Source organism: Pelobates fuscus, chromosome 9 (assembly GCF_036172605.1).
Source record: "Pelobates fuscus isolate aPelFus1 chromosome 9, aPelFus1.pri, whole genome shotgun sequence".
In the NCBI taxonomy this organism is placed as follows: Eukaryota; Metazoa; Chordata; class Amphibia; order Anura; family Pelobatidae; genus Pelobates; species Pelobates fuscus.
In genome coordinates this window covers 111372812-111385896 of record NC_086325.1, presented here as the reverse complement: position 1 = coordinate 111385896, position 13085 = coordinate 111372812, and the positions used below count along the sequence as shown (strand labels likewise).

Sequence of the window (13085 nt, the reverse complement as noted above, 5' to 3'; positions counted from 1 at the left end):
TCCCAAGTATGCTGGAATATTGTGGGTAGGGTGATAAGAGTATTCTCTGTTCAGGATTCAGTATGTAGAGGTGTGCAAGAAATAACTACTGATCAAACTATGATAATCAGTTTGAAAAAATTGTTGCCTCACTGACTCAGAGGGGAAGTTTTATCATACATAGTTGTTATTATTGTTTTGCTTGACAGGGTTAAAATACTAGACAGCACCCTCCACTTACTCTTGATTCTCGTCTGTCTGACTAATTACCCTGCACCTAACTCTGGCTAGTTATTGTGTTTGCTGTCTCTTTGATACCCTGACTCTGGCTTGTTACTGGCTATGCTTTTTCTCTGTCCGACATTAAGTCTGACTATTCTAAGGCCCAGTTATACATTGTTTCCCTGTCTTGTCTCTTAATATCCTGAACTCTGTGTGTTGGGGTATTAAACTATGATAGCAGTCCGCATTCACAAATATTGTGAAACAATTTGTCGCTCTGAAAAGCTCAATGAATTCAAGCGTGGTTCTGTGATACAATGCCACCTTTACAATAAGTCTGTTTGTGAAATGTCATCCCTGCTAAATATCCCACGGTCAACTGTAAGTGGAATTATTGGACAGTGGAGGCATTTAGGAAAGCAGCAACTCGAGGCATGAGAGGAACAATATGGAAAGTGACAAAGCGAGTTCTCCGAGATCTGAGGCGCATGGTACATAAAAGTCACCAATGTTTTTCTTATTCCAAAGCTGAAGAGTTCCAAGCTTCTACTTGCAATAATATCAGCACCAAAATGATGCAGAGAAAGCTTTATGGAATGGGTTTCCATTGCCGAGCATCTGCATGCAAGCCTCACATCACCAAGTACAATGCCAAGCATCAGATCAAGTGGTATAAAGTACATCACCACTGGACTATGGAGCAGTGGAAACGTTATGTGGAGTGATGAATAACGCTTCTTTGTTTGGCAGCCTTTTGTCAGGGGCTGGGTAAGAACCCTTACTTCCAGTGAAGGCAAATCTTAATACTTCAGCATATCAAGACATTGTGGACAATGCTATGCTTCAACCTTTTTGGGAACAGTTTGTGAAAGACTCTATACTATTCCAGCATGACTGTGTCCCAGTGCACAAAGCAAGGTCCATAAAGACATGGTTGGATAAGTTGGTGTGAAAAAACTTGACTGGCTGCACAGAGCCCTGACCTTGACCCCATTGAATACAATTGGGGTTTACTGGAACAGAGATTGCAAGTGAGGCCTTCTTGTCCAACAGCACGTGACTGACCTCACAAGTGCTCTACAGGACAAATGGGCAAAAATTCCCACAGAAACACGACAAAATCTTGCAGAAAGCCTTCCAAGAAGAGTGGAATCTGTTATAGCTGCAATGGGGAGGACCAACTACATATTAATGTTTATGCATTTAGAATGCGATGTCATAAACGTCCCTGTTGGTGTAATGGTCAGGTGCCCCAATACATGTATCCATATAGTGTATTTTAATATGCAAATGGTGCTTATTAGTTTAAAATTTCAATATGTTAATACATAATATAGTTTTTATCAGCTGCTATACATTCAAGTGATCGTTTACAATATCACCAATACAAAAAGTCATTATTGTATGACTCCAGATTTGTGAGTACCCACTTGGGATTTTTATTCTACATTAGAAATATTATTTACAATACTGTACAATTGTTGGTATTTTCTCATCTCCCTCACAGAACAAGATCCACATCCGGAATAGGGGTGGGTCGCCTAAACTGACCCAAAGGCGATTCAAACCAGAGCTGGGTCTATAGCTCTTTGTTTATATCTATATATATCAAACTCATCTGAAAAGTCTGCCTCCCAATTAAGTCAGTCCGTCTCCATGCTAAACCAAAAAGGTGATCAAGGATTTTTTTGATTATTTAAAGCACTACATTCTTTTTCTTCTCTTGCATTTTGTATTGGTGATATTGTAAAGGATCACTTGAATGTATAGCAGCTAATAAAAACTAAATTGTGTATTAACATACTGAAATTTTAAACGAATAAGCGCTGGTTCCTACCTACACTTTTTTTGCACCTAAGTAGCAGAGGCCACCACCATTAGACAGTCACAAAATAATTATATATACTCGAGTATAAGTCGACCCGAATATAAGTCGAGACCCCTAATTTTACCCCAATGTAAGTTGCCATAATACAGACATTGACTCGAGTATAAGTGGGGGGTTTTCAGCACAAAAAATGTGCCGAAAGACTCGTCTTATACTCGAGAATATACGGTACGTCATGTAATCGTACGCGGTTTAAAACTCTGCAGCAGGAAATGTCATTGTCCAGGGAGCAAAATACCATTTTATATTTATTTCTTGAAGTTGTATCCATTGGTTATATTTAAATGTAAATTGACCTGCATTTTGCTCTTGATCTGCTGCATATTATTGGATGTTTTTAAAAATATTATTAGGTGAACGCTGAGGCTGATTTTAAAACTATTATGTTATCAATATAATGTTCTTATTTTGTCTGTTTTAGGAACTATCACAAACCACCCTGTACACATAACTTCTATCTTATCTTCAGACAAAACAGTAAGTAAATATTTTCTTTTTCTTCATGTTATAGTGTTGTAAAATGATCAGTTTGCTACTATAACACATATAAACTCACTGCAGCTCAATGCATTGTACTTTCCCATAGTAATTTGCATGGATGCATGGAATAGCCTTCCAGCTGAAGTGGTAGAGGTTAACACAGTAAAGGAGTTTAAGCATGCGTGGGATAGGCATAAAGCTATCCTAACTATAAGAAAAGGCCAGGGACTAATGAAAGTATTTAGAAAATTGGGCAGACTAGATGGGCCGAATGGTTCTTATCTGCCATCACATTCTATGTTTCTATGTTTCTTGCTTCATTAAGAAGGTTCTTTAGAGAAAGGTTTGATGGCCATGGCATATAAATATCAGACATTAATTATATCAAATTATTTGTTGTGTATAGTTATTATATGCCAAAACACATAGCAACATAATAATCCAAGCTGAAAAAAAGACAAAAAATCATCGAGTTCAGCCATCCAAACAAATGTTTCTGAGGTTCATCCATTAGATGGAAACCCCTCTACTGCTGTTTGAAGGCAATCCCAATTGTGCCACAAACAAAAAAAAAAAGTTATCCTTGATTCCAAAATTGAATTTAAATATCTCCTTGAGTCAATACATTGTTACTTCTTAAATTATTATACTCTATAATATTCTGTGTTTCCAAAGATTTAACCAGACCTTTTATAAAGATCATGATCTCATAAACCAACATTGCTAGGCAAGCATCGTATTGTTCTTACTGTGAAGAACCATTTCATCTGCTGTAGGCAAAATTTCCTGAAAACACGTTACTTGGTTTGGGCTTCTCAATTTTTTTTTTTTTACATTTATTTAGAACTACGGTAATTGTATTTAATATATATTCTGCTTACTATGTTTAGGAATCAGTCTTATACCACAAAAAACAACAGAAATCTGAGATGTTGGCAAAACAACATGCTTTGCAGTCAGGTAGTGAAATCTGTATTAAAGTGTTCTTTATACTCCAAGACTGATGCATTCACATTGAAATCATTGTGCTTTATAAAAATCACCATCCTTTGCAAGCAGGTAGTGAGATCTATTTCAAAGTATTCAAATATTTTTGCTCCAAGGCTGACTCCAAATCCTGCTTAAGTTAAGTTCTTTCAAAGCGCTTTATAAAATACAGCATCCTTTGCAGATAGTGACATCTGTATTAAAGTGTTTGTTTTGTTTACGTTAAAATCTTTCTAAGAGCTTTGTAAAACACACCATCCTTTGCAGTGATTTACTGAGATCTGTGATCTTTTTGCTCCAAGACTGACTCCAAATTGTGCTTAGATTAAGTTATTTCTAAGAGCTTTAGAAAACACAGCATCTTTTGCAGAATACCCAGAATTGTCCTAGCAGGAAGTCAAAGTTCTAAGTCCATTCGCCAGGACGTACTTGTGTGAAACTGGATTCTCGTTTTACTCTGCAACAAATACAAAGTATCAAAATCGACTTAATGAAACTGCAGACATTCGAATACAATTGCCAACAATTAAACAAGATATAAAAAGATTTTGCCAACAAAAGAGATCATTACACTCTGCTCATTAAAAGGTTTGTGTTACTGCACAAAATTGTTTTGGGGAGCTTCCAAAACCCTGCGTCAAAGGGTTCCATGGGAAAAATTAATTGTGAAACCCTGCCTTAGACAATTGCTAAACGTTACCCCCCCCCCCCCCCCCCCCATACTAGACTTAGTGTTAAGCCGTAATATACCCTGATTATTGATCATTACACTACTTTAACACTTACACTAGCCCTAACAGTGAAGCATGCATTTGGGGAAATAATACAATTTCAAGATTCTGGAGACATTCATAAACTATTTCTTCTCCAGTTTTGTGGTTTATTTGATATGTCCAAAAGGCATTATTTTTTATAGAAGACCTGATTCACCATCATGTAGTACCTAGTTTTTCTCTATAATTCTCTCTAGCTCTTATTGTCTTGCTCACACTATCTGTCTCTCATCAAATATGTATTTTATGCATGCACACACACTAAGTTAAAAAGGAAAATATGCAGTGGAGTACTGTTTTATAAGAATAAATCAATAGTGAAAAAGGTACCACCCAAAGCTTAAAGTTTGTATTGAAAAAACATCTCCATATAGCTTCAATGAGAGAGGCACTTACCTTCAATAGATCATCTTAACTTTGAACTGCATGTGAAGTGTCTTTGGATTTTTGTCCAGTGAATGGTTTCCTTCACTTTAGAAACACACAAGAAAATAAATCAGAAAAAAAGGATGTTGATTACATATTTTCCAGTGAAGAGAATTGAAAAGTGTTTATCAGCTATGAAACCGCATACGTGAACAGTGTAATGAAATTAACATGGCTTAATTATGTTTCACGTTGCCACAATCCTATATTTAAACATCACATGTTGTTAACCCCCTCAGTACTAAGCATGTTTTGATTGAAGACATATTAGCTTAACATATATTCAAAGCAAGAAATGTAGAACTAGGATGTGAACATTTCATAACACAGCATTATAGATTGATTTGCAGGAAAACTTACAAATTAACATTATGTATATTTACATATTTTTTATTGAACACTTATTCATTCATTCTTTATAAAAATGATATGGAAAATTAAAATCTTTAAACAGTATACTGTATCCTTTATATTGGGCTATTTCACACAAGGATTGAAATATTAGTATAAAAGCAAATATACTATTTGTCTCACATACAGTTGGTGCCATTAAATTAGATAAATAAATATGGTCAAACACTTTGCTTATTCCCTTAGTGACCAGATTGTTTTAAAAAGGACCAGCGCTGTTCTTACATTTCTGCGGTGCTTGTGTTTAGCTGTAATTTACTCTTACTCATTTACTGTACCCACACATATTATATACCGTTTTTCTCACCATTAAAGGGACACTCCAGGCACCCAGACCACTTCTGCCCATTGGAGTGGTCTAGGTGCCAACTCCCACTACCCTTAAACTGCAATAATTACCTTGCAGGGTTAACGCCTCCTCTAGTGGCTGTCTACTAGACAGCCACTAGAGGGCACTTCCTGGTGTCTAGCACAGGTTTTGCTAGAGAGTCGCTGGACATCCTCACACTGTGTGAGGACCTCCAGCGTCGCTTAATCCCCATAAGAAAGCATTGAAAGAATTTTCAATGCTTTCCTATGGAGAGGAGCATGGGCGAACTCGAAACCACCGCTGAGGGACATCGGCAGGGGTCTCAGGTAAGTCACTGAAGGGTTTTTCACCCCTTCAGCAACATGGGATTGGTGGTGGGAGGGAGAGGGGACCTGCAGTGCCAGGAAAATTGATTGTTTTCCTGGCACTGGATTGTCCCTTTAAATGGTCTTTCTAAAGATACCATTATTTTCATCATATCATATCATTTACTATAAAAAGAATGATAAAATATGATGAAATGATTTTCAAAAACACACTTTTTCTAACTTTTCCCCCCAAAACCTGTTATGCATCTACAACCGCCAAAAAACACCCATGCTAAATAGTTTCTAAATGTTGTCCTTAGTATAGAAACTCCCAATGTTCTTAGCTTTTGTCTGCAAGTTATAGGGCAATAAGTACAAGTAGCACTTTGCTATTTCCAAACCATTTATTTTTTCAAAATTAACGCAAGTTACATTGTAACACTGGTATCTGTCAGGAATCCCTGAATAACCCTTCACATGTATATATATTTTAAAAGAAGACAACCTAAGGTATTAAACTTGGGCTATTTTTGCCTTTTTTCATGCAACCATTTTACCACCAATCTATGCCAAATGTAAAAACAAATTAATCATTTTAGATTTTTTTGACACACAGCAATTTAAGAATACATGTACTGAAAACTTTAAGGGTTACTGCCAAAGAACACACCAATATGTGCTCCGCAACATCTCCTGAGTACAGTGTTACCACCCATGTATAGGTGTGTCGGGTTCTCTGGGGGGGGGGGGGGGGGGGCGGGCTAAAATACCTTATTTAGAGGGTGTGCATTCCAGTTTTCCAACTTGGAATTTTCACATCTGGTCATCATTATACTTTAGGCATGGATTCTCAGTTCCTGTTATGTGTTACTGACAAAGAACACCCCAATATGTGTTCAGCAACATCTCCTGATTACTGACAAAGAACACCCCAATAGGTGTTCAGCAACATCTCCAATGTACAGGTTTTATGGGTTTTTGCAAACTTACAGGGGTCAAATGTTTGTACATTGAAATTTTCCATATTGGTTTGCTGGGCCTATGTTGCCTTTTGAGACCGTATGGCAGCCCAGAAATGAAAATTAACCCGCAGAAACTGTCACGGGTGGCAGTACGGAAATAGACTATCAGGTCCTGGTGCAAGGTAACCACACGCGCCCTGGTGTTGAGCACCAGCATTTGTGTGGCCACATACCAAGGCCCTGATGCAGCTTCTGTGGATCCCAAGAGCTTACCTCTTCCATTTCTTGATGCCGGTTGTGGTTTTTGGTAGCCCAATAGCCCGTTCCTCTTGTGATAATCTGGTTATATTATCTGGCTCTTGTCTTACGTTTATCCTGTCTTCTGTACTTCTTTGACCTCGACTTGCGTAATCATTTTCCCTGTCTTCCTTTTGACCTCGATTTGTTATTCTGACTCTGTGTATATGATAACCTGGCCATTCTAAGGACTGGTATACGGATTTTCGTTTAGTGATTCTGTCTGTGTGTTCAGGTTCCAATATTCCTGACAATGTCTGTGGGGGAAAGCTATAATCACTCAACAGCTATAATCAATCAGCAGCTATAATCACTGGATCCAGTGCAGTAGAGCTCCAGAGAGGGGGAAAAGCACATCCTTGGCAGCCACCACAAAAGGTATATATTAATTACCCAGATATTTAATGAATTAATTATCCAGATATATAAGGCATGTATTAATTATACAGATATTTCTGTAGGACTACACCATCTCCCCAGCTGTTAAATAACATTGTACTATCTTTCAATAGTATGACTGAAAATTGAAAACCACTAATATACTTGCTACCTGCGCACATTTGAAATGGAAAAAGATGGAGACTTTTAAAGAGTTACTCCCTTCACCACAACCTTTTACCACAGTTTGTCTTTGCTACTAGGCCCCCCCAATTGAAAATGTAAAAAATAAAGTAAAACACTTAAACTGCAATCCAGTGCCGGGCCAAGCTCCTCGTGCCAGAAATAGCTTGCTAATTATATGAGATAGACGGCCACACAAGGCCTTGTGCTCACAGCCGCCTGAATTGTTTTAGGGCAGATTGATCCATTGAGCCCTTGGCCTGTTATCAAGGACCCGACACTTAGACATTCTTGGAAGCTTGCTCTGTGTGCTGCTGGGTGCAGTCCCCTCCACACAGTCTGCCCTGTTGGAGAAAGAGCCCAGCAGCTCTGCTGGCTGCAGATAGACCTTGAGATAGTTGTCATTGGCCTCAGGCCAATAAGAGCATTGCGGTGAGTTACCAAGGCAACGCTCTGACACATCCATCACTGGATTTTATGAGACAACTACCTCATGGTCTGTTTGCAACCGGCAGAGCTGCAGACTGGATAGCTAGCCTCCTAGACACCAGGGACCACTTACTGGTTCACCTGGAAATTGATTACTGCATAAAAAACGTATAGTGTTGGGAGGCTCATAGTCACACTCACCCAACAACCCTATCACACTCATCCTCCATCACTCTTCCATATTCACCATCTTTCACTCTGCCACACTCACCCATTAGCCACTCCAGTCCTGTTACAATCACCTCCCAACCATGCCACACTCACCCTGTCACATAAACCCCCCATTCCTGTCACACTCACTTCCTCTCCCTTGTCACACATTCTCCAACTATGCAACACTCACCCCAAACCCTGCCACACTTACCCTGTCACAGTCACAGTACCCTACTTAATCCTGTCAATCTCACCACCCCTCACACTGACACACTCCCTCCTCCAATTCACACTCACAAGCCTTGTCACACTCACCCCACCAAACATGCTATACTCACACTATCACATGAACACTGCTAATCCTCTCATACTAACCCCCAACCCTGTGAAACTCACCCCTCCTCAACAACCCTGTCACATTAACCCCCTTAACCCTGTCACGCTTTCCTCCTCTCACCCTGTCGCACTCACCCACTAACCGTGCCACCTTCACCCTAACCTGTGACACCCCCCAACAATGCCACACTCATCTTGTTAAATTAACATCAATAATCCTGTCACACTTGTCTCCCCTCACTCGGTTACACTCTCTCTTCCAACCATGCCACACTATTCACTCTTCACTCAAATTCACTCTTTCCCATGATCCCCGTAATCATGTCACATTAATTCCCCTTGATCCTGTCACACTCATCCCCAACCCTGTCATATTTCACCACCAACCCTGTCAGGGCCCCAATCAGGGCATGACAACCATAACGGTTGTCATGGGCCCGGCGGTCCTAGGGAGCCCTGACTGCTCTGGCAGTCCGAGCCCCACATTCCTTATGTGCACATATATATGGAAGGCGTGGCCTGAAGTTGTGGGAGGGGCTTGGTTCCCCTTCTTAAGGAGCACCAACCCTCCCCTCCTTACCTGTTAGGTCTGGTGAATTGTGGATAGAGAGTTCGTCACTTCCGGTGGCCCTGGCGCCATTCTTCTTACCTGTTTCTCCGTGAGTAGCTTCCAGGGTCCCACTCCTCCAGTCTTCGCCTGTCCGGCTTCATTTCCTGGCTGGGCGGCTTGCTGCGCTCTTCGTTGCGGCTAAATTGTAAGTTACGGCCGTCGCAATTTCGGCGCGGTCATTTTACGACGTTTCATACGCATTTTGGCATTTTCATACGAATACCGGCTTTCGGTTATGGCCGGTATTCCTATATTGTAAGGTTATGTTATTTCGTATGGGGGCATTTCGTTTTACTCCATGCCCGTTCGTTTGCCGAAAACTTTTTCCTTATTATGTGTAAACTGGTATAAACGATAGGGCGACCTCTGGTGGCTTATTTTATTATCACTGTTTTTCTTTATAGTTTGGTTACACGACCCTTGGTGGTCATAATAGAGTATGACATGTGCATGATTTTCTTTCTAATTTTGAGGTTATTACAGGATATGTCTTATGACTACACTACTGCTTTTAAAAAATCATGCAGGGATAATCATTAATTACAGGTGGGAAAAGGCTTTTTACTTGTAGTCACCTCGTTACCATTTCATTTTGCAGAATTCTCAAATTCTATTATTTGGTTCACTTATGATAGGCACTATGAATGCTTCTGGTGACTGGTTTTAGTACTATTTCAGTTGGTCACACAACCCTGATGTGCAGAAGGGTTATAATCACGACATCATTTGTTTCTTGGATTACATTATTAATAAGTCCAGCGTTATGTGCTCCATATGAGTATCAATATACGGTACATACTGTCACAACATGCTTAAACGGTCAATTGATTAAGGGACCTCTTGTATTTCAGTGTTCTACAGCAATTTCTCTACGTTCTGCTACCCTACCAACTGGGCACTCAACATAGGTCAGTTATCACTATTTAAAGATAACTTAAAGGTCACGCTAGACCAGATTCCTTATATGTTTTTTCTATATTACTAGGTATAAGCATCATAGCACTTTTGAGTATTTGGGGTCCAGTCACCTAAAATATTTACTGGTAGGTATCTGATCAGCAGGGGGTTGAGGGCTTCATATTTTAAACCCTTACAAACTAATGTTACTCTCGTAGGTTACTACAGCTCACCTGGGTCACGTGGTCGTACTTTCTGCAAACTTCACTACTAGTGAAGTACTACTGGTAGGTATCAGTTTAGCTGGGGTGTTTGGGGCACTTTATTTTACCCATACAAACGTCAATTACTCTTGTAGATTACGACAGATCGCCTGTACACTCCTTCTCATACTACCTGGCAACTTACTCATCAGGTATGTCACGTTTCGACTACTTCACCCTCCCTACCTACCCGTTTGGGTTTATACAGAAACTGGTTTACTAAAATAGGACCCACTAGGTATGTTTTCTGGCCTTCTATGCCTTACATTAGTGGTCCAGCGAGGCCAACACCCATCCTCAATTCGGAGGTACGGCATCCCCTCGGGCCCATTCATAGCTAGCCGCCTCGCTTGTTGCATAGGGAGGGCCTCACTTGTCACTCCCATCCTGTCTTATGCTTTACAAGTCACAGAGAGGCCACCACCCCGCCATAATGCCAATGGCCACGTACCCCACACGTGCCAAATCATAGATAGAGCCTCTCAAAGCCGCTTGGCTACTAGCAGGGCCTCACCTGTCACATCGCTTAGTAATTCTTCGCCGCTTGACATTAGTAGCAAGAGCCAGTTGAGTAGCACCCCAGATAACACACTGCATCCATGACACACATACCGCATCCACTACACACATTCTACATCCACTATATACACACACTCCATCCTTGTGGGCAGACATGGGGCTGGCCCCGGGGGCCCCAAATCTTGAGCTGTGTCAGGGGCCCTAAAATTTCTGATGGCAGCCGTGAACCCTGTCATACTCACTCTGTCACATTAACCCCCCAATCCTGTCATACTCATCTGCACTCATCCTGTCACACTCCTTCCTCCAACCATACCACATTCACCCCAACTTTGTGATGCTCACCTCCCAGCAATACCACACTCACCTGTCACATTAACCCCCTAATCCGGTTCCACTCCCTCCTCAAACCATGTCACACTAACTCCCTAAGCCTGTCACACTCACCATCCCTTATTCTGTCACACTCACCCCGCCAACCCTCTAATTCACCCCTCTTCTCCTATCACACTCATCCTGCCATAGTTATCCATTTACTCACTCTGTCACAATCAACTCCTAAAGACATTCATCATACACATACATTCATGAAATACAGTGTAACGGATACCCAGCATAGATATCTCCCTTATTCCTTCCTCAAAGCTGAAATAAAGAATGTAGTAATCCAAGACCCTTTCCCCCCAGGAACTAGATGACACATAGTTCTGGGAGTCAACTGCGTTTATTTTGTGCACTGACCCCTAACATAGGGTTTCCATATCAAAAGTACAAGGGTTTTCCTACCAGGATTTTTTGTTTCTGAGAGATAATTGCGTATAATTACAATGCAATTCTCTCTCAGATACAGGAAAATATACAATATTTCTAAAACACCCCAAAAGCACATTTTCATAACATGGGAACCCCAACGAAAGTCACATCACAGATCTCTTTGGTGGTTCGGAAACACCATTCAAATGAAATTTTGACCGCTCGGCCATGAGGTGATGCCCCAAAACAGTTCCAGAGAAAACAAGGCAAAACCGACACATGCCCCCCCCTGGCTGTTAGGGAGCAAATGCTCCCCCTGTTCGGTAGTTCATGCCTCCCTAATGCCGTTATCATAACTGTTCGGAAAGTTGGATGGGCACCGATACTAGTTTCCCGGGTTTTCGCTGGGTCGCGTAATCGAAAATAGTTCCAAGCTGTCGACCGCTGCCTATGTTTGGGAGACAAAATGGCCACACAAGGAAAACACTTAAACTAACGATCAATTTGTGGTTAACAGCCAGGGGTGGTCGGTGATTAAAAGGTGCAAACAAGCAGACCACACAAAGTTGGTTTGGTAAACAAACAAAGGGGGCTCAGACAGCCAAACAAAGAGAATAAAAGTGTAGTTAGGTCCTCTATTCTGCTACCCTTAACTACAAGCCGGCATACACAAACTGATCCTTAACGGATCGGCTTGGGGATGTCAGGAGAGTACTCAGGGATCACTTTTTTAGTTCAGTTTGTTGAGCTAATCCGTCAACATTGCCATTCTGTTTCCCGGGGTGATAGTGAATGGTAAAGTCATACGGTTGTAACGCCAAACTCCAGCGCAACAACCGTGCATTGTAACCTGCCACTTGGTTTAGCCATACCAACGGGTTGTGATCCATGTGTAGTGTGAACTGCTGTCTGTACAGATATGGTTGGAGTTTCTTTAGGGCCCACACCACAGCAAGGCATTCCTTTTCTATGGTGGCATTGCTCACCTCCCTGGGTAGAAGTTTCCTGCTCAGGTAAGCTATGGGATGTTCTCCATCATCTTGGCTTAGTACCATTCCCAATCCAAACATTGAAACGTCTGTGTGAATAAGGAATCATTTTGATGGATTGGGAGCAGCTAGGACAGTGTGACGAGAGCCGGGGTGCCGTTACAGACAGGACTTTTAACAAGAGCCTGTTAGAGCTGTTGGAATGCCTGTTTACACTCTGGGGGTCCATACTACTTGGCGAGGTAAATCATTTTTAGTGAGGTCAGTGAGAGGTTTGGTAAATGTTCTATAGTGTGGCACAAATTTCTGATAGCAGCCGTCCATTCCTAGGAATGCTAAAACCTGGGTTTTGGTACGTGGAGTGGGACACCGAGCTACGGCCTCAACCTTGGCTGGTTCGGGTTTCTGTTTCCCACACCCCACTTTGTGTCCTAAATACTGTACTTCTGCCATCCCAATATGGCATTTGCTT

General features: G+C 41.2%; 1 protein-coding gene across 1 annotated transcript in view; it reads left to right on the top strand.

Moving 5' to 3' along the window:
• Positions 1-13085, top strand: part of ADGRD2 (adhesion G protein-coupled receptor D2) — a 642889-nt gene that overhangs the window by 519674 nt on the left and 110130 nt on the right. The window contains exon 24 of the mRNA XM_063432309.1: positions 2511-2566. Within this exon, the coding sequence (XP_063288379.1) occupies positions 2511-2566 (56 nt within the window). The remainder of the gene's footprint in view (positions 1-2510; positions 2567-13085) is intronic.